The 27,949-nt window shown below is 41.1% G+C and overlaps 2 protein-coding genes across 2 annotated transcripts in view; one reads left to right on the top strand and one right to left on the bottom strand.

The window, feature by feature from the left end:
- The window catches only part of LOC141122041 (uncharacterized), a 47,716-nt gene that overhangs the window by 10,432 nt on the left and 9,335 nt on the right, over window positions 1-27,949 (bottom strand). The gene's annotated exons all lie outside the window — the stretch shown is intronic.
- LOC141122004 (uncharacterized) lies at window positions 377-26,526 on the top strand. The gene is made up of 8 exons (XM_073611793.1): window positions 377-597; window positions 2,340-2,468; window positions 2,961-3,095; window positions 3,184-3,307; window positions 3,424-3,521; window positions 3,611-3,832; window positions 4,193-4,334; window positions 21,369-26,526. The coding sequence occupies exons 1-8, from the start codon at window positions 511-513 to the stop codon at window positions 22,778-22,780; spliced, it is 2,349 nt and encodes a 782-aa protein (XP_073467894.1). The 5' UTR covers window positions 377-510; the 3' UTR covers window positions 22,781-26,526.

The following is a 27,949-nucleotide window of genomic DNA, read 5'->3' as shown; positions in this document are numbered from 1 at the left end:
TGCCTACATACTTTTACTAATAGGTGTCCCTCATTCCCATCTCAAAAAGTGGGACATATGTCGATGAGTCCTCCTTCTATGTGATCTAGAAGATCTTGAATCACAATGCCTTTATGGCTGAAGTGGATGACTCAGTCTATATATTTTTATATGGTTTTATTACAGCTTTTTTCACATTAATTATTTTATTAATATAAGCACATACAAGGACATTTTCTTACTTGGAGAGATCTCCACCACCATTCCTATGTAAACATTACATCCTTGCAATTTATGTTTAACATGTTCATTATGAGTGGACTGATATATATATTTTTATGATTTTTTTTATATATTTTTGCATTTTCTTCACCAAAAAGTTCAATTTTGGGAGTTATGTTTTCAACTTTGCCCTGTTATACAGGAATGGTTAGTATGAGACGTTTCTTGGGGCTGCAGTTCCACTGAACTCCACAAGATGGTGATCTTACTTCTACCCAGACAGGAAGTCTCTATGGAAAACAGGAAGTGATGTCAGGTACACACAGGAAGTTCCGGGTGAAAGGTGAGTTGGGAGGAAGTAGCGAGGAGACATTGCTGGATGTGACAGTAGACGAGGTAATAAGATCTTATTTTCTATTTACACCCAGTAACCCCCCGTCATGTCCGTCCTCTTCCTCCATAGTCACTGTGATGTCTTTTATCTCCAGCAGATGATGATACACACATATATAGTGTGGAAACCTAGATTAACCCCTTCAGGGACAGAACATTTCCCCACTTATGGGGCCGGAACATTCTCTTCATTTTGGAGGTAAATTCTAGTAATATGTTCCTCTAAACAAACATCACTGACAATAAATAGACAAGACAATGACCATCCTGACCATACATGGCCTACAAAGGACAATTATTACACTACACAGGCTGTTGGTCTCTGATGGTCCTCTCACCCCACCTGCACATACTTTTCTCACCTCCTTAAAGGAGAAGTCCAGCTTGAGATCCCTTGGCTGGGCTTCTCCTATGGGTTACAGGAGTACAATTCGTTTTGCACTCTTGTGACCTGTTTTCAGCAGAGAGCGGGATGAAGTCCTCTCTCTGGGGACATCACTGGAATCAGTCCAGGCACCGCATCATCACCACAATGAAGTCTGGATCTTCCAGGTGTCTGGAATGATGGCCATCTCAGCCTCTCAGCGAGCCACTGAGAGACTGAGACGGGCGCTCCCCGCCCCTCCACATCTCCAGTGAGTGCGGGGGGCAGAGCTGTGAGAACCGAGCCATCGCAGATGTTAGATCGATCGGTTCTCAGTGAAGAGGTGCCGGGGGACCGATGCTGCATCCACCTAGGTAAGTATGAATCTGAAAGAAAAAAAAAATCATACTTCTCTTTTAAGGACCTTCTGCCAGCAAGTGAAGGAAGCCTTCACCTCACCATTTCACCGTTCTAGAAATATGTTACAGGATACAAAATAGACCAAGAGAACAAACCCCTCCCCCCTGCTGTCCTCCTACCAGCACTGAAATAAAAATCACACACCAGTAATGTGCACTACAAGGTCCAGCCCAACAGACAGCAGTCTATGGTAACAGCATGATGAGGACAAATGTTCATTCCAACATACAAGGGTCCTGCAGCTTGTCAGATAAAGATCCGGGAAGATCCAAGGAGATTAAACAACAAAGAAATGACAGCGCGAGATCCTCATTAGAATGATGAAGTCATTTATTCCATAAAAACAAATAGTACACCTACATGTTATAATCTTCATAATCAGCATAGATGGCAGATGGGTTGCTATTGGAGAGTACAGAACAGACTCCTCCCCCACATTCTGTACTCCACCAGCAGCATCCTCCTGCTATCCAATCCGATCCCTTCTCTTACTGCAGAGAGTGACAGTGACATCACTCCGATCAGTCAGCAGGCTGCCGGAGATTGGAGCCTTGCAGCCGGAGTTCTGGCAATTATCCTGATTAGCCGACAACTCCGACCAAAAGTCAGCAAGTTCCCCTTCCTGGACATCATGATGACCTGACATTGTCCTCACATCACTGCCTCAGAGCAAACAAGTCAAAGGAAGGATCGTATTTATCATTCCTTGTCTGCAGATCTAAAACTAATCAAATCCAGTTCAGAAACTAAACAAACCCAACAGAGAAAGGGGAATATCTGATCCAGCAGCCAAGAGGGTCCCGCACCTCAAAAATGTACCAAACAGTCCAAACTAAATCTGTTCCCATGGGGGGAGTAGTTGTTAAATGTATAGAAACCCTCCTATTACCCCCCTCACATCCACATCCTATTATTGTGTGACCAACACCATCCAAATAATTCTTACTTTCATTTCCCAAAGTTATCCGTCTACAAGGAGACCTGTATAGATCAAATGACGGCACCAATGAGGATGGAGGAGGACCGGAGTCACATGACTGAGAAGATACTAAACCTCACCCTGGAGATCATCTACCTGCTGACCGGAGAGGTGAGGAGGATTCTGGGAGGTCACATGACATCACTCTTATCTCTATTAATAAAACACAGACCTGACCGGAGAGGTGAGGAGGATTCTGGGAGGTCACATGACATCACTCTTATCTCTATTAATAAAACACAGACCTGACCGGAGAGGTGAGGAGGATTCTGGGAGGTCACATGACATCACTCTTATCTCTATTAATAAAACACAGACCTGACCGGAGAGGTGAGGAGGATTCTGGGAGGTCACATGACATCACTCTTATCTCTATTAATAAAACACAGACCTGACCGGAGAGGTGAGGAGGATTCTGGGAGGTCACATGACATCACTCTTATCTCTATTAATAAAACACAGACCTGACCGGAGAGGTGAGGAGGATTCTGGGAGGTCACATGACATCACTCTTATCTCTATTAATAAAACACAGACCTGACCGGAGAGGTGAGGAGGATTCTGGGATTCTAACATGATATTCCTATTGGTTCCTCAATACAGAGATTTCCTCTTGTGAAGTCAGGTGATCATATGACCATCACAGTGCCTCCATGTGACTCCCTAAAACCTGAGAGACACAACATGGAGAAGATTCTAGAAGTCACCAAGAAGATGATGGAGCTGCTGACAGGAGAGGTGAGGAGGATTCTGGGAATTCTGGGACATTATCCAGTAACAGACAAGGGATGTGTCTGGATGGTGACTGTATCATTGTGTGTGTCAGGTTCCTATAAGGTGTCAGGATGTCACTGTCTATTTCTCCATGGAGGAGTGGGAGTATTTAGAAGGACACAAGGATCTCTACAAGGACGTCATGATGGACAATCAGCCGCCCCTCACATCACCGGGTAAGAGGAGACTTTATTGTAAAGGAGAGAGCAGTACGGAGGGTCCACCTAGATCCCCCATCATCTGATAAACACATAGAAACAATGTATTCAGTCAGTGTGTGTGTTTCCTACAGATGGATCCAGTAATGGGAACCCCCCAGAGAGATGTCCTCATCCTCTGTATTCCCGGGATTCCACACAGGAAGATCACACCATCCCTCACCATCATCAGGTAGATGAGGAACAATCACTGATAGTATCATTAGGATCTGTACAATATCTGCATTGTTACCATTGATGTCATTTTTATTATATATTCAGAGTGGAAACCTGAGAGAGTCTAAAGTTGAAGTAAAAGAAGAGATAAAAGAGGAGGATGATGAGGATGGGGTGATGGAGGAGTTTCTAAAAGAACACAAAGATCTGTACCAGGACACCATGGTGGAGTCATCCAGCTACAGGAACCCACCAGAGAGATGTCCCCGTCCTCTGTATTCCCGGGATTCCACACAGGAAGATCACACCATCCCTCACTGTTACAAGGTTGGTGGGATGGATCATCTAGAACATGAACTTGAGAAGACAGGGGGGTTTATTTACTAAAGGCAAATCCACTGTGCACTTCGTGGTGCATTCGCTGTAGATATGAGGGGAACATAGAAGGAAAATAAAAAAACAGCATTTTTGCTTGCATACGATTGGATGATAGAAATCAGCAGAGCTTCCCCTCTTTTAAGATCTTCCCCTCGGATCTACAGCAACTGCACTTCCATGTGCACTTGTAGTGCGTAGTGGATTTGCCTTTAGTAAATCAACACCAATGTGTATATTTTTTTTATGTGATGTCACAATAATAAATCTTATATCTTACAGATGATATTCTCTCTCATTTTCTTGATTTAGAGTGGAGATCCAATCGATATAGAATTTGAGGTTAAATCAGAAGAAGAAGAGAGGTATGTGAGGGATGATCAGCAGTCTATGGAGGAGGATGGAATAACGGGGACATTTATAGAGGAGGACACTCCTACAGAGATCAGCACAGGTGGGTCATTAACACTAAATACATTCCTCCACCCATACTGCTCACTGATTGTGCCAGAGTAGGGCGGGGACTGGGTGATATCAGCCTGTAATCCCCTGGTCACTTTCCTGAGCTGTGTTCCCCTGTCCTGTATTCCTGTATTTCTCTCGGATAATCTTCCTTCTCTGTGCTGCAGACACAATTTATTAGGGATGAGCTTCGAGTTCGAGTCGAACTTATGTTCGACTCGCACATCGGCTGTTCGCAAGTTCGCCGAACAGCGAACAATTTGGGGTGTTCGCGGCAAAATCGAATGCCGCGGAACACCCTTTAAAAGTCTATAGGAAAATTAAAAGTGCTAATTTTAAAGGCTTATATGCAAGTTATTGTCATAAAAAGTTTGGGGACCTGGGTCCTGCCCCAGGGGACATAGATCAATGCAAAAAAAAGTTTTAAAAACGGCCTTTTTTTCAGGAGCAGTGATTTTAATAATGCTTAAAGTCAAACAATAAATTTCGTACCTGGGGGGTGTCTATAGTATGCCTGTAAAGGGGCGCATGTTTCCCGTGTTTAGAACAGTCTGACAGCAAAATGACATTTCAAAGGAAAAAAGTAATTTAAAACTACTCGCGGCTATTACATTGCCGGTCCGACAATACACATAAAAGTTCATTGATAAAAACGGCATGGGAATTCCCCACAGGGGAACCCCGAACCAAAATTTAAAAAAAAAATGACGTGGGGGTTCCCCTTAAATTCCATACCAGACCCTTCAGGTCTGGTATGGATTTTAAGGGGAACCCCGCACCAAAATTTTTTAAAAAAATGGCGTGGGGTCCCCCCAAAAATCCATACCAGACCCTTATCCAAGCACACAACCTGGCAGGCCACAGGAAAAGGGGGGGGACGAGAGAGTGCCCCCCCTCCTGAACCGTACCAGGCCACATGCCCTCAACATTGGGAGGGTGCTTTGGGGTATCCCCCCAAAACACCTTGTCCCCATGTTGATGAGGACAAGGGCCTCATCCCCACAACCCTGGCCGGTGGTTGTGGGGGTCTGCGGGCGGGGGGCTTATCGGAATCTGGAAGCTCCCTTTAACAAGGGGACTCCCAGATCCCGGCCCCCCCCTGTGTGAAATGGTAAGGGGGTACAAAAGTACCCCTACCATTTCACTAAAAAACTGTCAAAAATGACAAGAGACAGTTTTTGACAATTCCTTTATTTAAATGCTTCTTCTTTCTTCTATCTTCCTTCATCTTCTTCTGGTTCTTCCTCCGGCGTTCTCATCCAGCATCTCCTCCGCGGCGTCTTCTATCTTCTTCTCCTCGGGCCGCTCCGCACCCATGGCATGGGGGGGGGCTCCCGCTCTTCTCTTCATCTTCTTCTCTTCTTCATCTTTTTCTCCGGGCCGCTCTGCATCCATCCTGGCATGGAGGGAGGCTCCCGCTGTGTGACGTGTCTCCTCTTCTGACGGCTCTTAAATAATGGGGGCGGGGCTACCCGGTGACTCCGCCCCCCTCTGACGCACAGGACATGACGGGACTTCCCTGTGGCATTCCCCGTGACGTCACAGGGAAGCCCCGAACAGGGGGGTGTTCGGCTCATCCCTACAATTTATGTATCTAGACTGGATTTATGGAGATTCTGGGGTTCAGCTGGCAGAAAAATGTTAATTTTCACCATAGATGTTACTAGATCTGGGCACCTGGGGTATGTGCTTTTGGTCTTCTGCCCCATACCCGGGTCTAGTAAGATCTCTTACAGACAATTCTCCCAGGATTACTTGCTCTGTTATCTGCTGGCTGTACCGGGTGGAGGGATATGTCTGTATAGTCTCAGACCCAAGTCACTGAGTGCAGTCTCAGGAGATGGGAGGCAGCGGTGTGGGACCTCTGCAACTTGTCTCATGTAAACATTTCATCTTCCACTGATTATTGATGTTGTGAATTCATGAAGGAATCCATTTTATATTTACTGGCAAAAATATGAGAGTTTCTTAGGCCTCAAAAAGTAGATGAACTGTGATGTTACAATAATTGAACTGTTGCTCTTTTGGAGACCTTTAGGACAAATTAGAGGTTCTCATGTTTTTCCAAGTTTTTCTACTACTTCAAATATTGAAGGGAGGGGGGAGGAGCTGCTGACCAAGATGGCTGCTTAGGCAGACCGTGAACTGACATGCTGCTAACACTGAGCGTCTGACGTCTATTCAGCTGATGCAGGCTTTTGCTATGCCACCGGCTTTATGCTGAAGTAAATCCCGCTCTTACCTACCCAGCTGGTTAGCACAACACAGAGGCAATGCAGTACTGAGGCGGCAGTGAGAGCGATAGATGTGGTAGAGGCGTACCTTTGATCCAGAGGAGCGGAGACCTGCGGGAGACGTGACGGGAGATAACCCCGTGGAGAACCGTGAGTCGGGAGACAGCGGACGCGAGGAGGCGGGAGCCTCTGTGAGTCTGCGAGAGCGGACGGCAGGGGTCCTCGCTTGAGAGCGTCCTCTCCGGCAGTAACTCCAAAAACGGAATGACAGAGAGAAGACAAACCCAGAATCTCCAAATCATAAAGGTCAGCCGCCTACTCTGAAACTAAACCACTATCTAGCTATTAATCCATTGAACATTGCTGAACAATGCTGAACATTGATTGAAGATTGAAGCTGCAGGTAGGACATGTCTCCAGCGCTTCCTATATCACTTTTTGAAATGTTTGAGTATCTTGAAATCTGTGTAACATACTAAGGACATAAAGATATAGCTCTTAAAAGCTCTTATAAGGAATTTAAGCATATAATACCCCTCTGCTTCCCCTGCCCTGTCATTTTTCTTGTTATTTTCAAACACAAAAACAGAGGACATCAAGAGAAGTAAAAAGGAGAGGGAAAAAGAAAAGAGGAAAGAAAAAGAAAATAAGAGATAAAATAAAGGGAAAATAAGAAAAAGATAAGGGACACGTAGAGAGAGAAGATAAAGGGGTTAAGAGGAAAAAGGAAGGGGAAGGAAAGAATTATGGCCCCTAAGAAGAGTAATAAAACCCCGCAACCCCAAAAAAGTAAAAAAGATAAAGCAGAAGGCATGAACAAAAGCACTACAGGGGTACAACCTTCACAAACAACTGATATTAAGGAATTTTTTCAACAACTTCAGTTGTTCTCCTCAGGCAACACAGATGCTACAATTATCGCATGATCTGTCAAATATAGCAGAACCAATAGAAACATCTAGATCATCAGGGGAAGAGCAATTAAATCACCCCAGAAATAGCTCACCAATGGATACAACAGGGTCTTCAAGTGAACACAAAGAGGAAGATAAAGAAAAATGGGATATAAGAGCTTATATTCGCTCGCTACCCACCAGGGCAGATATGGACCAATACGTACACAGGTTAGAAAAATCATATAAAGAGGAGATCCAAGAGCTTAAAATATCTACAAAAAATATGCAAGAGAAGACAGACAATATTGATAAGAGAATGTTAAAAACGGAACAGGAAATGCTAAAGATAAAAGAAAAAATGCAGAAACAAGAAACCCAATTAAAGCAAATAATAAATAACTTAGACGAACAGGAGAATAGAAGCAGAAGATCCAACATAAGAATAAGAGGATTAAAGGAGTCAGTGGGCCCAAAAGAACTTATAACAACACTACAAAAAATATTCCAGGAAATTACCCAAGATATTGATATAAAAGACCTAATTATTGAAAGAGCACACCGGGTAGCAGGAACAAGGAAACCAGATATTAATAAACCTCGGGATATTATTTGCAAAATGCATTATGCTCATATTAAAGACAAAGTCATGCTTGCAGCCCACCAAAACAAAAGTATTCAATTTGAAGGAGAACCTCTCCTGTTTTTTCAAGATATATCAAAATATACATTGGATCGCAGAAGAGCGCTGAAGCCCCTGGTAGAGCAACTAATAAAAAATAAAATTCACTATAGCTGGAAATTTCCATTCCAGCTGCAAATCCAAAAGGAAGGACAGATTATCTCATTTAGAGATCTGGAGGACTTACCGGAATTTTTAGCGATTATAGGAACCGCAGAGCTGGCATTGCCGGACTGGCCCATAAAATATATGCAAACTTATAGGAAAATATAAGGGGGCCTGTGGAAGGCAAAAAGGGAGGTGGGATTAGATGAAAAAATGGGAAAACCAAGTATAATCTTGAGTTAAAAATTGTTTGTTTTTTTTTTGTCCTTTTGTGACATGGGGGGAGGGAGATGGGGCTTTGCTTTTTTTTTTTTTTCCATGATATGAAATGATATGAAATGGTAATAACAAAATAACACTAGATGGGAAAATTTTTTTTTTTTTTTTTTTTTCATGTAATAGTGAAAATGTTTTATACAGGTTGTTTGCACTAAGATATCTATAGACGATGTAGAATTTTTTTTTTTTTTTTTTTCATTATTATTATTTATCCTTTTGTGGCACGGGGGGAGGGAGACGAGGCTTTTTTTTTTTTTTTTTTTTTTTTTTTTTTTTTAATGATATGAAATGATATGAAATGGTAATAACAAAATAACACTGGATGGGGAGGGGAAGGGTTTTTTTTTTTTTTTTTTTTTTGTAATAGTGAAAATGTTTTATACAGGTTGTTTGCACTAAGATATCTATAGAAGATATAGAATTTTTATTTATTTTTTTTTTTTTTATGATGTTTGCACCAAGTGATATACAAATATACACACAGATAGATAACAATTTTTATAAGTTTAGTTAAACGAGATGAAATGGAATTATATATACAATAGGCACATAGTAATATAGTAGCACTGGAGAAGAAAAAGAGTAAATTTTTCTTTTTTTTTTTTTTTTTTTCTCTTTTTGTAATAGTGAGAATTATACATTATACATATTGTGTGCACTAAAATATCTATAGTAGATCTAAAAAGGAATTTTTCACCAAGATACACAAATATACACACAGATAGATAATTATTTTTATAAGTTTAGTTAAACGAGAAGATATGGAATTACACATGCAATAGGCACATAGTAATATAGTAGCACTGGAGGGGAATTTTTTTTTTTTTTTTTTGTGTTGTTTGCACTAAGAGAAAAGCAAAGATATATACAAATAGATAATAATTTTTACAAGATATAACCAAATGATATGTAATAATAATTATATACGGATATAGTAACAACATAGTAACACTAGATGGGGATCCCCTTTTTTTTTTTTTCTCTTTCTTCTTCCTCTCCTCCGACAATTATGTCATAAATTATATTTTTATGTTCTCCCCTGGATAGGAAGGGGAGAGAGAGGAGAAAGGAAGGGAAAGATAAACTCTATAAGATTAAAGACATAAATGCTTGGGAAATATTATAGTAAACCCCCTCCCTTTATACCCCTCTCCAAGAAAAGAGAGGGTAGGAAGGGAAAAAGAGAATCAAAAGAAATAGGGACGAAAGTGATTCAAAATTAGAGTAAGATCGAAGAAATGATAAAAAGCAGTAGGAGTTCAACGGTCGCGAGGCGACCCTTGGTCAACAGACTTAAAACCCCCCATAGTAGGGAACTTACTTAGATAGTAAGAAAGACTAATTTTTTTTCTTAGTCAATAGATTGGGTGTGAGGTGTGTGAGTGGAGGTTTCTTTCTTCTGTGTTTTCTGTGTTTTTTTTTTTTTTCTCCCCTTTCTTATTGGTTCTATCTTGTCCTAAGACATGAAAATATGTTCTTACAATATTAGAGGTCTCAACTCAGCAAAAAAAAGGTCACAGGTTCTATATTCTCTTCATAAACAAAAAGTGGGGGTAATTTTTTTCCAGGAGACGCATTTCCGTACGGACCACATCCCAAAGCTACAAAATAGATTCTACACTACATGGTATCACGACTCCTTTCGATATTCAAAATCAAAGGGTGTCTCTATAGCAATACACAAAACAATACCTCATCAGGTGATTGAAGAATGGCATAATAAGGATGGAAGAGCAATATTACTCAAACTTATCATATATGGCAAAAAATATACATTTATTAATATATATCTACCCAATCAGGGACAATATAAAGCTGGAATACAAATATTGAAACAGCTTATGGAAAAAGCTGAGGGGATAATAATAATTGGAGGAGACTTTAATATTGTCCTTGATAGAGAAATGGATACTATGGCACCCTCAATAATGCAGATAGGTAGAGAGAAAAAAAACTTCCTAGAAATGTTAACAAAATATCAGTTGATTGATATATGGAGCGTACTACACCCAACAGAAAAGGATTTCACTTTTTTCTCAGTAGTTCATAAGACATATCATAGACTAGATTTTTTTCTGATTAATCAAAAGGGGATGGCCGAAACTCTATCTTCCAAAATAGGTAGCTCATTATGATCAGATCATGCACCAATATTTCTGGTCCTAGACCTACTTAAGAGTAACAGTATTAAAGGGAACTGGAAGCTCAATGATAATTTGCTTTATGATGAGATCTGTGTGACAGAAATAAGGAAGGCAATATCAGATTTCCTGCATGATCACAGGGAAGATACCACTTCTCTGCCGATCAAATGGGAAGCTTTAAAATGCGTAATTCGTGGCCTTTTTATAAAACATGGGGCCAGATTGAAAAAGGTAAAAGGGAACAGAATGACTCAACTGTTAAGTGAGATACCCAAAATTGAAGCTCACCATAAACAGAACCCAGAGCGCGAAGTGCTAATAGAGTTAACCGAAAACAAGATAGAACTAAAAACCCTACGGATAAGAGACAGCAATCACGCCCTGTACTATCATCAGGGTAACAAACCAAGTAAACTTCTTGCAAGGGCTCTGCGCCAACGGGGCAATGCACAGCCCATTGTTAAGATTAAATCAGAAAAAGGCGATATGAGATATGATCCAAAAGAGATACTGAAAGAGTTCCAAACCTTTTACACAAAACTGCTTAATATTCCCAATTATGCCACGAATAGTGTTTCAGAGGGAATCCAACACAATATAGAGAAGTACGTAAGAGAAACCGCACTCCCTGTATTAGCTCCGACAGATAGGATACAACTAGATCAAGACTTTTCAGAGTTAGAAATACAAAATGTAATTGATGCATTAGTACTGGGGAAAAGTCCAGGCCCTGACGGCTTTACCCCAAGATTCTATAAAATATTTAAAGAAGAACTTGTTCCCATTATGAAACAGACATTTATTGCAATATCTACATCACTATCCTTTGTCCCACAAAGTATGCAAGCCTATATCTCACTTATACCTAAACCAGAGAAGGATCATACCTTATGTGGAAACTATAGACCTATCTCTCTAACAAACATCGATCTGAGATTATATGCTAAAATAATTGCCAATAGACTTGCTCCTTTAATGCCGACTTCCATACACCTAGATCAAGTGGGTTTTGTAGAAGGAAGAGAAGCTAGAGATAATACTCTAAAAACAATTACACTGATGGAACATGCAAAAAGGGGCTCCATCCCATCCTGCCTATTGACGATTGATGCTGAAAAAGCATTCGACAGGGTGGGATGGAGTTTCCTTAGAGAGACTTTAGCACAGTGGGGACTGGGTCCTATACTTTTGGATAAAATAATGGCCCTATATAAGAATCCAATAGCTAAGATACGGGCGAACGGAGATCTGTCGGATATAATCCCCATAACAAACGGAACCCGCCAGGGTTGCCCGCTATCCCCAATACTATATACACTGGTGATGGAGCATTTATTAATAGCGATCAGGAAAAATTTAGATATACAGGGAATTAAAGCAGGAGATAAGGAGTATAAAATGTCTGTATACGCAGATGATATCTTAATGTACATCACAAACCCACTGATATCAATACCAAATCTGATAGCAGAATTTGATCAATTCGGCACGTTAAGCAACTTTAAAGTAAATTATAGTAAATCTGAAGCTCTGAATATTAACTTATCAAGTGCTATGGTAGAACTCCTTAAAAAAGATTTTTCATTTAAATGGCAGGAGAACGCAATTAAATATTTGGGCATCTATATCCCTACTGATCTAAATAAGCTACAGGAGTATAACTATGTCCCAATGGTACAAAGAATCGCGAGTACGTTACAAAATTATGAAAAGGGAATGTTTTCCTGGATAGGCAGAATAAATATAGTAAAGATGGATATACTGCCCAAAATATTATATGTCCTTCAAACAATACCTATTTTCCCCTCAACAAATAATCTGGATAAATTGCATAGATTAACCACTTGCTTACCGGGCACTTAAACCCCCCTCCTATCCAGACCAATTTTCAGCTTTCAGCGCTGATGCACTTTGAATGACAATTGCGCGGTCATACAACACTGTACCCAAATGAAATTTTTATCATTTTTTCCCCACAAATAGAGCTTTCTTTTGGTGGTATTTGATCACCTCTGCGATTTTTATTTTTTGTTAAAAAAATTTAAAAAGACCGAATTTTAAAAAAAAAAAATTTTTTTTTTTTTATATATTTTGTTATAAAATTTTTTAAAAGGGTAATTTTTCTCCTTCATTGATGTACGCTGATGAGGCGGCACCAATGGGCACTGATAGGTGGCAGTGATGGGCACTGATGGGTGGCAGTGATGGGCACTGATTGGTGGCAATAATGGGCACTGATCTTGTACACTGCTAGCTGGCACTGATTGGCATCACTGGTGGGCATTGTTAGGTGGCAATGGTGGGCATTGATAGGTGGCACCTGTAGGCATTGATAGGTGGCACTTATGGGCATTGATACGTGGCACTGGTGGGCACTGTGGGCACTGTGATGTTTTAATGTCTGGGTGCACTGGCAGGGGGTACTGGTGGCATAATTATAAGGCACAATTGAGGCATTATTGCCTCCTCCTCTTCGGGACCGATGTCCCTTGCAGCTGAGCCGGTGATCGGCTTTTTTCTCTCCTCGCACTGTCAGCGCGAGGAGAAAAAAAAAAACGATCACAGAGCTTTTGTTTTGATCATGTGATCAGCTGTCATTGGCTGACAGCTGATCACATGGTAAGGGGCCGGGACCGGCCCCTTACACAGATCGGTGATCACCCGAGTCTCAGTGACTCGGTGATCACAGCGCGCTCCACGCGCGCCCTGCAGGGCGCGCGCAGGGCACGTGCACAGGGGAGGCCGTCATATGACGGCCTCCCGGGAATGCAGGTCCGCGCTGTAGCCGTCATTCGGCTATAGCGCGGATAGCAAGCGGTTAATAGGAAAATTCGTTTGGAGAGGCAAGACACCCAGAATTAAAGGAAAGGAAAGAAACTATAAAATCTTAGCCAGATGGTATAGATGCCCTGTAGATTTACATAAAATGAACCCGGACAACACAGACAGGTGCTGGAGGTGTCATTTAACTCAAGGCACAATGTCACACATTTGGTACTATTGCTCAGAAATCCAACCATTCTGGCAAAAGATATTCGAGATTTTCAGAGCACTGACTGGGATCAAGCTATATCCAGAAATACAAGTAGCAATTTTATCTATGATTCCAGGATCGATAAAAAAGATTAAAAAGGGAATTCTGAAATATTTTTTGACAGCAGCACGAACAGTCATAGCAAGAAAATGGAAAAACACACAGGTACCGTCTATTATAGAATGGGAGTGTGAGATGATGGAGATGCGTACCCTGGAGGAAAGAATGATAATAGAAGAAAGGTTAAAAAAACCAAGATTAAATATATGGACTAGATGGGAGGAGTTCAGACCCTCTTCGAGACTTTTGAGGACAACATAGAATTAGTAAAGAACACAATGTTTTCCCTTTTTTTTTTTTTTTTTCTCTCTTTATTTATTTTTTTTCTCTTTCTTCTGTTAGTATGAATGGGTATGAGTGTGGGGAGATGGATAGGTAAATAGGTTTTAAATATATGTTTTTACATCCTTGATTTAATAATACGAAGAATTAAAATGTAAAAGAAATCTTGAATGACGTTTTGACAAAAATGTAAGAATTGTTTTATTATATGGATGTATATAGGTTTGATAAATGTATTTCTGAAAATGTTTTGATAAATAAAGATTATTAAAAAAAAATAAAAAAATAAAAAATATTGAAGATTTTTACAAGCATGTATTGTGAGTAGGGATGAGCCGAACACCCCCCTGTTCGGTTCGCACCAGAACATGCGAACAGGAAAAAAATTTGTTCGAACACGCGAACACCGTTAAAGTCTATGGGACACGAACATGAATAATCAAAAGTGCTAATTTTAAAGGCTAATATGCAAGTTATTGTCAATAAAAGTGTTTGGGGACCTGGGTCCTGCCCCAGGGGACATGAATCAATGCAAAAAAAAGTTTTAAAAACGGCCGTTTTTTCAGGAGCAGTGATTTTAATAATGCTTAAAGTCAAACAATAAAAGTGTAATATCCCTTTAAATTTCGTACCTGGGGGGTGTCTATAGTATGCCTGTAAAGGGGCGCATGTTTCCCGTGTTTAGAACAGTCTGACAGCAAAATGACATTTTGAAGGAAAAAACACATTTAAAACTACAGCGGCTATTGCATTGCCGACAATACACATAGAAGTTCATTGATAAAAACGGCATGGGAATTCCCCACAGGGCAACCCCGAACCAAAATTAAAAAAAAAAAATGATGTGGGAGTCCCCCTAAATTCCATACAAGGCCCTTCAGGTCTGGTATGGATATTAAGGGGAACCCCAGCCAAAATTAAAAAAAAAAATTGACGTGGGGTTCCCCCTAAATTCCATACCAGACCCTTCAGGTCTGGTATAGATTTTAAGGGGAACCCCGCGCCAAAAAAAAAAAAAAAAAACGGCGTGGGGTCCCCCTAAAAATCCATACCAGACCCTTATCCGAGCACGCAACCTGGCAGGCCGCAGGAAAAGAGGGGGGGACGAGAGTGCGCCCCCCCCCCCTGAACCGTACCAGGCCACATGCCCTCAACATTGGGAGGGTGCTTTGGGGTAGCCCCCCAAAACACCTTGTCCCCATGTTGATGAGGACAAGGGCCTCATCCCCACAACCCTGGCCGGTGGTTGTGGGGGTCTGCGGGCGGGGGGCTTATCGGAATCTGGAAGCCCCCTTTAACAAGGGGACCCCCAGATCCCGGCCCCCCCCCTGTGTGAAATGGTAAGGGGGTACTTACCCCTACCATTTCACTAAAAAACTGTCAAAAATGTTAAAAATGACAAGAGACAGTTTTTGACAATTCCTTTATTTAAATGCTTCTTCTTTCTTCCTTCATCTTCTTCTTCTTCTGGTTCTTCTGGCTCTTCTGGTTCTTCCTCCGGCGTTCTCATCCAGCATCTTCTCCGCGGCGTCTTCTATCTTCTTCTCCTCGGGCCGCTCCGCACCCATGGCATGGGGGGGAGGCTCCCGCTCTTCTCTTCATCTTCTTCTCTTCTTCATCTTCTTCTTCTTCTTCATCTTCTTCTTCTTCTTCTCTTCTTCCTTCTTCTGTTCTTCATGTCTTCTCCGGGCCGCTCCGCATCCATGCATGGAGGGAGGCTCCCGCTGTGTGACGGCGTCTCTTCGTCTGACGGTTCTTAAATAACGGGGGGCGGGGCCACCCGGTGACCCCGCCCCCCTCTGACGCACGGTGACATGACGGGACTTCCCTGTGGCATTCCCCGTGACGTCACAGGGAAGTCCCTCAAGTCACCGTGCGTCAGAGGGGGGCGGGGTCACCGGATGGCCCCGCCCCCCGTTATTTAAGAACCGTCAGACGAAGAGACGCCGTCACACAGCGGGAGCCTCCCTCCATGCCAGCATGGCTGCGGAGCGGCCCGGAGAAGACATGAAGAACAGAAGAAGGAAGAAGAGAAGAAGAAGAAGAAGATGAAGAAGAGAAGAAGATGAAGAGAAGAGCGGGAGCCTCCCCCCCCATGCCATGGGTGCGGAGCGGCCCGAGGAGAAGAAGATAGAAGACGCCGCGGAGAAGATGCTGGACGAGAACGCCGGAGGAAGAACCAGAAGAGCCAGAAGAAGAAGAAGATGAAGGAAGAAAGAAGAAGCATTTAAATAAAGGAATTGTCAAAAACTGTCTCTTGTCATTTTTAACATTTTTGACAGTTTTTTAGTGAAATGGTAGGGGTAAGTACCCCCTTACCATTTCACACAGGGGGGGGGGCCGGGATCTGGGGGTCCCCTTGTTAAAGGGGGCTTCCAGATTCCGATAAGCCCCCCGCCCGCAGACCCCCACAACCACCGGCCAGGGTTGTGGGGATGAGGCCCTTGTCTTCATCAACATGGGGACAAGGTGTTTTGGGGGGCTACCCCAAAGCACCCTCCCAATGTTGAGGGCATGTGGCCTGGTACGGTTCAGGAGGGGGGGGGGGCGCACTCTCGTCCCCCCCTCTTTTCCTGCGGCCTGCCAGGTTGCGTGCTCGGATAAGGGTCTGGTATGGATTTTTGGGGGAACCCCACGCCGTTTTTTTTTTTTTTTTTGGCGCGGGGTTCCCCTTAAAATCCATACCAGACCTGAAGGGTCTGGTATGGAATTTAGGGGGAACCCCACATCAATTTTTTTTTTTAATTTTGGCTGGGGTTCCCCTTAATATCCATACCAGACCTGAAGGGCCTTGTATGGAATTTAGGGGGACCCCCACATCATTTTTTTTTTTTCATTTTGGTTCGGGGTTGCCCTGTGGGGAATTCCCATGCCGTTTTTATCAATGAACTTCTATGTGTATTGTCGGCAATGCAGTAGCCGCGGGTAGTTTTAAATGAGTTTTTTCCTTCCAAATGTCATTTTGCTGTCAGACTGTTCTAAACACAGGAAACATGCGCCTCTTTACAGGCATACTATAGACACCCCCCAGGTACGAAATTTAAAGGGATATTACACTTTTATTGTTTGACTTTAAGCATTAATAAAATCACTGTTCCTGAAAAAACGTCCGTTTTTAAAACTTTTTTTTGCATTGATCCATGTCCCCTGGGGCAGGACCCGGGTCCCCAAACACTTTTTATGACAATAACTTGCATATAAGCCTTTAAAATTAGCACTTTTGATTTCTCCCATAGACTTTTAAAGGGTGTTCCGCGGCATTCGAATTTGCCGCGAACACCCCAAATTGTTCGCTGTTCGGCGAACTTGCGAACAGCCAATGTTCGAGTAGAACATGAGTTCGACTCGAACTCGAAGCTCATCCCTGATTGTGAGGAAAACTGCTGGAACAGTAGTGTATCTCGTCACAAAACAAGGAGATATTTACATGGTATTAGTGAATAAACGAAAGCTACCCTTATAGCCATAAGGTTATACAGACTATTCTCACATAGAAATAACTTCACCTGTCCTAAACCCATTGCGTTCAAGTGAGGGACTGTTCAAATAGCTAACACCTTGGCTAACAAAACCCATTGTGTGAATTTTTAGGAACTGTTTAGACTACAAGTCATCTCTAAACACCCACTGGGAAAGATTTGAAGTTTGTGCAAGTCAAAAATATTTTAAAAGTATCTATAAGGTTATTATAAGTCATTTCAAACTATCTATGACATTGTAGGTCACAGAGACATATTATAATTTTGGCATCTGCGGACCCAACAACTTTGGTATGAAGAAAATATATATGAAAGTGTGATTTTATAAGTAGAAGTGTTTTAAGAAACTAATTAGTATTAGGAATAACATATAATTAGGATTATAACTATATAAAAGACTGTAGCCTATGCTTGGATAAACAAATATTCATTGGAGATACCAGAAGGTATACAGGTATCGATATAGATAATAATTTTTATGTAGTATTGATGAATATATATAACAACGTGTGTATTTCATAGATAGACCAGTTTTTACAGACATACTTTTATAGAGACATAGATATGTAACCAGTTTATGTAATAGTGATTAATCAAGATTATACTGAGTATATTTTATATTAGACCGAATACCAGAATTTGTAAAGGTATATACTATCCTTACCATTATACACATTATGAAAATAGAACATATTAACTTAAAAATATAAACTCAAAACACATGTGAGACACCTGGTGGTTAAAGGTGGTATTATTTGAACTCACTAAATTCCCAGGAAAGGTTAATAATTAAGTCTCTTAAACCAGTAGAAAAGAGGCCATGTCCTTTTGGGCAGAGCCATTATAATTTTTATGGTCTTATTATCTGAAATGGTATTTAGAGGTAAGTAAGATGCCAGGAGAAAGAAAAAAGGAAGATGGAAGCTCAGGGATCCACCCTGAGGGGGGACACTGGGAGACACACACACTCACAGACTGACACTCATGCACCATGCATGAATACATATCTTTACATTCATGAAGATTCCTCAACACCTAATACTTAGAACTCGGAGGTCACAAGGAGTAAATCCTCTTTAAGAGTATCCATTTTGAAACTGCGGCAGCCATCTTAACTCTGGTAACCAGCCAATAGGAACTGTAGCCATCCTGGAATGGGTAATTATGTCATGTTGATTTTATCTTGTATGTTCTCTCAAATATTGATATGTTCTCTCAAATATTGATGTATTGAATATTATACAGTTGATAATCATTCTCTCGAATCAATAACCGCCTTGTAGATTTTTCTCTAAAGATTCATATTTTTCATCATATTTTTCTTTTTGCATAGTTGCCACATTTATTGACAAAACAAACGTCTAATTTATTTCACATTTTAACCACTTACTTACCTGCAGTATAGTAACGGTTGTACGTGTGAAATACAGATGTTCTGTTTAATTGTCAATTTCACAAGGTTATTGATTCTACCGAGAAGTTATCATGGTGGTATTAGGTCAAAGGGACGGTACGCCCATTTTGCAAGTGTTTTTATTGATTTTCAAGACGTTCATGTAACGCAATCGGTATCTTAATTTCATGTGATTATTTGTTTTTGTCAACCAATAAATAACTGTTTCGTATGCTCACGTCTCCATGAATAAGTTTCACATGCACAGACTGTGTCATATAGATTGATTTTGTATCTTAAAAATATCCTCGTTAAAAATTACTCAATAATAATTGTTGTGCGGGAAACCTGTCCTTAGAAAGGCACAACTTATTCTGACTGATTATTCACGACACTGAATACCAGTATTATGAGTCCTGACCTACTGCATAATTTATATTGTACATGATATACTCCTGACCCCTACACTATATACTCTATGTTGTACATTACATTATTATGATACTATAAAATCCATCTCTTGTATCATGTCCTCAGTCTCTGACATCTCTTGTATCATGTCTGCAATCTCTTACTTAAACACACTGCTATAGTATTAGCAAAATGTCCATTCGGTGCACCTCTAGCAGACATGATACAGAAGATGGTCAGAGACTGCAGACATGATGTAGGAGATTAATGCAACCTTACCTGTGCCCGTCAGATGCAGCGTCATCAGTCCCCGTCATACAGCCTCACCAGTGCCCGTCATGCAGCCTCACCAGTGCCCGGATTAAAGCGGCGATCTCCATGTGTGACGGAGCTGTGTTTGAATTGCCAGGGTTGCAGTAACAATGTCCCGCCTCCTGTGATCACGTCACAGAGTCAATGTGCCACCATTGGATCAGTGTGCCGTCTATCACAGGAGGCGGGACATTGTTACTGCAACCCTGGCAATTCAAACACAGCTCCGTGACACACGGAGATCTCCGCTCTGTAGGAGGGAGGAGAAGCTCCATAATTTTCCGCTCCATTATCGGCAATATTTTACTTTTGGCAATGTGCCGAAAACACAATTTTCGGCATTTTCTTTTTTTGGCCGCTGAAATTTCTGTGCATCCCGAGAGGTAAGTATGATAAGTTTGTTTAAAAAAGAAATCCAACATTTACAATGACTTTAAGGGCTCTGTGCAGGGAAGATCAGCATCTGACCCCAGAGAAGGTGGAGGCTGATAGACTGGAGGTGATAGAATGCATTACTATTACATAAAGTAAAAGTTTATTAGTATTGTGCATTATATATAAAATTATTATATCCATGAAAAAAAAGTCTCAGCTTTCAGTATTACTTTAATATAAAAGTCCCCCCTCCCCCTCTAACCTCCATATATCTTCATGTGTGACTCCCAGGTAAAATCCCCATATATCCTACTTCTGGGTATATTTATTTTTATATATATATGATATAAGATATATTACTTTCACTATTTTACAGTATAAATGAATCCCTTATAGTAGTGATTATCTGCTGTTTTTGTACTATAAAGGACTATTTTTTAACCCCATCATAACAGATGATTAAATAAAATAATGCTGCTTCTACTAAATGTCCTATGCTGGCCATACACGGATAAATTTTTGGAAGACAATATTCACACAAATATTTGTATGAAAATTATTTGTACATTCGATGAATGGACGAGTGTAATTAGAAAATTCCTCTTGTTTTAAACATTCAGTTATAAAATGAATGTAACTTCTGACCACAAACCACATACATGATGTGAAAATTTGTTTGATGGAGAAAAGTTTTCTGTTCTGCTCCTTTGAATTTTCCCATCACTGTGGTGGAAAATGAATGCCGATTTGACCCACTAATGGTTAGAAAATTGGATGAATGTTTTTTTGAAAGAAGAATGAGTTTGTGTTTGGCCAGCATAGGTGACATCAGGTGCAGGGAGCTTGTACCCACCTACCTGTCTATGACAAGGGAGTCTGTCATCCATCATATTATATTACACTCCTGTCTGATCATCTGCAAAACAGCGTTTTACCTCTTTTTTACTTTTTAATAATGTTGATCTCTGATTCTGATATGTAGCAGATTCTCCCTCTAATAATACATCTATCTGTCTGTTATTCAGAGTGGATTAAATATCCAACTATATATCTGGATATTTATATTTACCGCTGTATATAGATATTCAAGAATATTAGCTAAATTATACACCAACCTTTTTTTGAGGTTTTTATCCAATTAGTTGATCAAAACAATAATCAGCCAACTAATCAATTATGAAAATAATCATTAGTTGCCGCCCTACAGAGGACCCATTTACTAGTTACCTTGAGGGGGGAATTGTAAGATCCTCAGAGACAAAGCTGCCTGATGTGGGCGGAGTCCTGGTTTAGGGGAACCAATCTGCTCATGTCTAGTAATAATCTTTTTATTTCTATTTTAGTAGATGGATGGGAGATGAGGAAAACCTCAGAGGATTGTCTCACTTTGTCTCCAGACTGTAAAGTAGAAGATGAGGACATCATACAGTATAGTTCAGGAGAAAACCCGACTACCTCAAATGTCCATCCGGCACCACACAGTGTAGATGGACCATCGTATTCCTCTTATCCTGAGGAACCTCAGACTGTGAGGGACGGTGCCGTCCTTCCAACAGATAAGAGACTTTCCTGTACTGAATGCGGGAAGTGTTTCCGTTCTAAATCTAAACTTAATGTGCATAAAAGATCTCACACAGGAGAGAAGCCGTATTCCTGTCCTGAATGCGGGAAATGTTTTTCACAAAAGTCCAGTCTTTCCATACATCAGAGATCTCACACGGGGGAGAAGCCGTATTCCTGTCCAGAGTGTGGGAAATGTTTTTCGCTGAAGAGCAATCTTTACAGACATCAGAGATATCACACGGGAGAGAAGCCATATTCCTGTCCTGAGTGCGAAAAATGTTTTTCAGAGAAGTCCAATCTTTCCACACATCAGAGATCTCACATGGAGGAGAAGCCGTATTCCTGTGCTGAGTGCGGGAAATGTTTTTCAGAGAAGGCCAGTCTTTCCACACATCAGAGATCTCACACGGGGGAGAAGCCACATTCCTGTCCTGAGTGTGGGAAATGTTTTTCACAGAAGTCCACTCTTTCCAAACATCAGAGATCTCACACAGGGGAGAAGCCGTATTCCTGTCCTGAGTGCAGGAAATGTTTTTTAGAGAAGTCCAATCTTTCCACACATCAGAGATCTCACACGGAGGAGAAGCCGTATTCCTGTGCTGAGTACGGGAAATGTTTTTCAGAGAAGTCCAATCTTTACAGACATCAGAGATCTCACGTGGTGGAGAAGCCGTATTCCTGTCCTGAGTGCGGGAAATGTTTTTCAGATAAGTCCTATCTTTACATTCATCAGAGATCTCACACGGGGGAGAAGCCATATTCCTGTCCTGAGTGTGGGAAAAGTTTTACACAGAAGTACGATCTTAACAAACATCAGAGATCTCACACGGGGGAGAAGCCGTTTTCCTGTCCTGAGTGCGGGAAATGTTTTTCAGTAAAGTCCAGTCTTGACACACATCAGAGATCTCACACGGGGGAGAAGCCGTATTCCTGTCCTGAGTGTGGGAAATGTTTTTCAGTAAAGTCCAGTCTTGACAAACATCAGAGATCTCACACAGGGGAGAAGCCGTATTCCTGTCCTGAGTGTGGGAAATGTTTTTCACAGAAGTCCAGTCTTCGCATACATCAGAGATCTCACACGGGGGAGAAACCGCATTCCTGTCCTGAGTGCGGGAAATGTTTTTCAGACAATTCCAGTTTTAACAGACATCAGAGATCTCACACCGAGGGGAAGCCATATTCCTGTCCTTAGTGCGGGAAATGTTTGACACAGAAGTCCCATCTTTCCACACATCAGAGATCTTACACAAGGAAGAAGCCACTTTCCTGTCTTGAGTGAGGGAATTGTTCCTCACTGAAGTCCTGTCTTCCTGTACATCAGGGATCCCACACAACCCTTGAAGTGTATTAGTGTCTTAAGTGCGGGAAATGTCTTCTATATGAATGTTCATGGACATCACAGCTCTCATGTGGGGAAGAAGCACACACTAATATACACTTCAGATATAGCTACATAGTTACATAGTAGGTGAGGTTGAAAAAAGACAAAAGTCTATCAAGTTCATTGCTAGATTATGTCAGTATTACATTGTATATCCCTGTATGTTGTGATCGTCCAGGTGCTTATCTAATAGTTTCTTGAAACTATCAATGCCCCCCCCACTGAGACCACCGCCTGTGGAAGGGAATTCCACATCCTTGCCACCCTTACAGTAAAGAACCCTCTACGTAGTTTAAGGTTAAACCTCTTTTCTTCCAATTTTAATAAGTGACCACGAGTCTTGTTAAACTCCCTTCTGCAAAAAAAGTTTTATCCCTATTGTGGGGTCACCAGTACGGTATTTGTATATTGATATCATATCCTCTCTTAAGCGTCTCTTCTCCAGAGAGAATAAGTTCAGAGCTCGCAACCTTTCCTCATAACTAATATCCTCCAGACCCTTTATTAGCTTTGTTGCCCTTCTTTGTACTCGCTCCATTTCCAGTACATCCCTCCTGAGGACTGGTGCCCAGAACTGGACATCATACTCTAGGTGCGGCCGGACCAGAGTCTTGTAGAGCGGGATAATTATCGTTTTATCTCTGGAGTTGATCCCCTTTTTAATGCATGCCAATATTCTGTTTGCTTTGTTAGCAGCAGCTTGGCATTGCATGCCATTGCTGAGCCTATCATCTACCCCCAGAGGTTCTCCCCCCAGTCTATAGATTGCATTCATATTTTTGCCACCCAAATGCATTATTTTACATTTTTCTACATTGAACCTCATTTGCCATGTAGTTGCCCCTCCCCCATTCATTTGTTCAGATCTTTTTGCAAGGTTTCCACATCCTGCGGAGAAGTTATTGCCTAGCTTAGCTTAGTATTGTCCACAAATACAGAGATTGAACTGTTTATCCCATCCTCCAGGTCGTTTATGAACAAATTAAATAGGATTGGTCCCAGCACAGAACCCTGGGGGACCCCACTACCCACCCCTGACCATTCTGAGTACTCCCCATTTATCACCACCCTCTGAACTCCCCCTTGTAGCCAGTTCTCAATCCATGTATTCACCCTATGGTCCATGCCAGCGGACCTTATTTTGTACAGTAAACATTTATGGGGAACTGTGTCAAATGCTTTTGCAAAATCCAGATACACCACGTCTACGGGCCTTCCTTTATCTAGATGGCAACTCACCTCCTCATAGAAGGTTAATAGATTGGTTTGGCAAGAACGATTCTTCATGAATCCATGCTGATTACTGCTAATGATACCGTTCTCATTACTAAAATCTTGTATATAGTCCCTTATCATCCCCTCCAAGAATTTACATACTATTGATGTTAGGCTGACTGGTCTGTAATTCCCAGGGATGTATTTTGGGCCCTTTTTAAATATTGGTGCTACATTGGCTTTTCTCCAATCAGCTGGTACCATTGCAGTCAGTAGACTGTCAGTAAAAATTAGGAACAACGGTCTGGCAATTACTTGACTGAGTTCCCTAAGTACCCTCGGGTGCAAGCCATCTGGTCCCGGTGATTTATTAATGTTAAGTTTCTCAAGTCTAATTTTAATTCTGTCATCTGTTAACCATGGAGGTGCTTCCTGTGTTGTGTCATTAAGGATACACACTGCAGTTTTGGTTACTGAAGCCCTCGATTCACTCGTGAAGACTGAGGAGAAGAATAAATTCAATACCTTCGCCATCTCCCCATCCTTTGTAACCAGATGTCCTTCCTCATTCTTTATGGGGCCAATATGGTCTGTCCACCCTTTTTTACTGTTTTGTTTGCTCTCCTCCGCTATGTGTCTTTCATTGTCTATCTTAGCCGTCCTTATTGCACCCTTACATTTCTTGTTGCATTCTTTATAAAGTCTGAATGCTGATAGTGATCCCTCAACCTTGTATTTTTTGAAGACCTTCTCCTTTGCTTTTATATGCATTTTTTACATTGGAGTTAAGCCATCCAGGACTTTTGTTCGCCCTTTTAAATTTATTACCCTATGGGATGCATTGGCTAATTCCCTTATTTAATATGATCTTAAAGCAAACCCATCTTTCCTCTGTATTCTTTGTTCCTAATATTTTATCCCAATTTATGCCTTTTAGCAAGGTTTGTAGTTTAGGGAAGTTGGCTCTTTTGAAATTCAGTGTCTTTGTATTCCCCTTATGTTTCCTATTTGTGTTATTTATACTGAAGCCAATTGACCTGTGATCGCTGTTACCTAAATTGCCCCATATTTCCACATCCGTGATCAGGTCTGTATTGTTGGTAATCAGATATACTCCATGACTGATCTTCATCATGTAAGAAACAGTTCATAAAGAGATCACCAAAGACATGGATGAAGTGTTGTACCGTGTTGGCCATTGATAGCCAGAGAAAAATAAAAATGGAGTCATTACCTTTCATTGGCTGAGTGCATTTTGTGGTGTAACATTTTACAAACAATTAGAGGTCTAATTAAAAAAAAAAAGTTGAACAGTTATGACCGGCATTCGTCCAGCCATGATGAATATTGGCCGTATTTTATTTCATACACTGATTTCCTTAACTCCATCTAATGATCATAATGCAGTATTGCACTAATTGGGGTATTTCAGGAAAAATACCCGATTATGGCCACTAGATGGAGCTGATGATCATAGGAAATCACTGTGTTAAATCACAGCCAGAAATGGTAACAGCTGGATGAATGATTGTCACATTAGTCTAATACATTTTTTGAAAAATAGACCTCTTAATCTCCTTCATCAGACATGTCTTCATACTAATACCTGAGATCATACTCATACACTTATCAGTACAGTACACACTGAAGGATATAACTTAAATAAGCCAACACTATTAGACTAACCATTGAATTTAAATGAGAAATACTATGTTTGAACTTTAGATGGTACTAAGTATAATAGCAATTATCTCCAGCTAGTGGCAAATGTAGTATTTTCTATTTTAAATCAATGGAAATTATTCGACCAGCAAATAGCCAATTAAACTCCATTTTCCCTCATTCACACAGAAGGAATGTACATGTATTTTCATTGGGTGAATTATTATGTAAATTATTTATGAATAGACCCCTAAATGTCAGGAGACGTTTATATAAAGATGGGAAGTATGTAGCAGATAAATGAATAGACCTCCTATCAATGTTATTACCAGGCTACAGCTAGGGGAGCTCTAATGTTTAGAGTGTGACCACAGCAGAGTGATCCCATCTAGCTCACATTAACCCTTTCACTGCCAGAGCTGGTTTTCCATTATTTTTGCACACATGGTAATATGGAGATTTTGGGCCTGAAGATTAGATAAAACCCCCAAACATATATTTTCTGAAAGCAGAGGCCCTGGAGAATAAAATGGTGGCAATTGTTAAGGTGTTCCTCGTACACAAATGTCACCTTCATATCCGGGTTTATTTTCTACTTTCCCCCATTTTCTATGGTGTGATCTTTTCTACAATACTTTGTTATAATAATGTAACACGTTGTGTATTGTATTGTACACAAATTAATAATGACTCTGCCTCCACATTCCAGACAAGTCATTTTACTGACCAATTGCATTTCTTCCTTTACTATTTTTCATTTTTTTATTGCTATCTTGTTCAAGGTAAAATTATAACAAAAATATGTATTAAATGAAAAAAAATATTCTGTGTGTCGGTGCAATGAGGAAAATCTTTGGTACCCAAAATTGCTCATAGATGACGCTTTAAATCTTTTACAGTTTAGAGATAAACAGAAATAACGGCCCAGAGTGCAGTGGTCAGTAACATGTCATATACAGTCCTGTGTATAGAGTGCGGTGGTCAGAAACATGTCATATACAGTCCTGTGTATAGAGTGCAGTGGTCAGGAACGCGTCATATACAGTCCTGTGTATAGAGTGCAGTGGTCAGGAACATGACCTATACAGTCCTGTGTATAGAGTGCGGTGGTCAGGAACATGTCATATACAGTCCTGTGTATAGAGTACAGTGGTCAGGAACATGTCATATACAGTCCTGTGTATAAAGTGCAGTGGTCAGGAACATGACCTATACAGTCCTGTGTATAGAGTGCGGTGGTCAGGAACATGTCATATACAGTCCTGTGTATAGAGTGCGGTGGTCAGGAACATGTCATATACAGTCCTGTGTATAGAGTGCAGTGGTCAGGAACATGTCATATACAGTCCTGTGTATAGAGTGCAGTGGTCAGGAACATGTCATATAAAGTCCTGTGTATAGAGTGTAGTAGTCAGGAACATGTCATATACAGTCCTGTGTATAGAGTGCAGTGGTCAGGAACATGTCATATACAGCCCTGTGTATAGACTGCAGTGGTCAGGAACATGTCATATACAGTCCTGTGTATAGAGTGCAGTGGTCAGGAACATGTCATATACAGCCCTGTGTATAGACTGCGGTGGTCAGGAACATGTCATATACAGCCCTGTGTATAGAGTGCGGTGGTCAGGAACATGTCATATACAGTCCTGTGTATAGAGTGCAGTGGTCAGGAACATGTCATATACAGTCCTGTGTATAGAGTGCAGTGGTCAGGAACATGTCATATACAGTCCTGTGTATAGAGTGCGTTGGTCAGGAACATGTCCTATACAGTCCTGTGTATAGAGTGCAGTGGTCAGGATCATGTCATATAAAGTCCTGTGTATAGAGTGTAGTGGTCAGGAACATGTCATATACAGTCCTGTGTATAGAGTGCAGTGGTCAGGAACATGTCATATACAGTCCTGTGTATAGAGTGCGGTGGTCAGGAACATGTCATATACAGCCCTGTGTATAGAGTGTGGTGGTCAGGAACATGTCATATAAAGTCCTGTGTATAGAGTGTGGTGGTCAGGAACATGTCATATACAGTCCTGTGTATAGAGTGCGGTGGTCAGGAACATGTCATATACAGTCCTGTGTATAGAGTGCGGTGGTCAG

Source organism: Aquarana catesbeiana, unplaced genomic scaffold (genome assembly GCF_042186555.1).
Source record: "Aquarana catesbeiana isolate 2022-GZ unplaced genomic scaffold, ASM4218655v1 unanchor237, whole genome shotgun sequence".
Lineage (NCBI taxonomy): Eukaryota > Metazoa > Chordata > Amphibia > Anura > Ranidae > Aquarana > Aquarana catesbeiana.
This window is presented reverse-complemented; position numbering and strand designations above follow the sequence as displayed.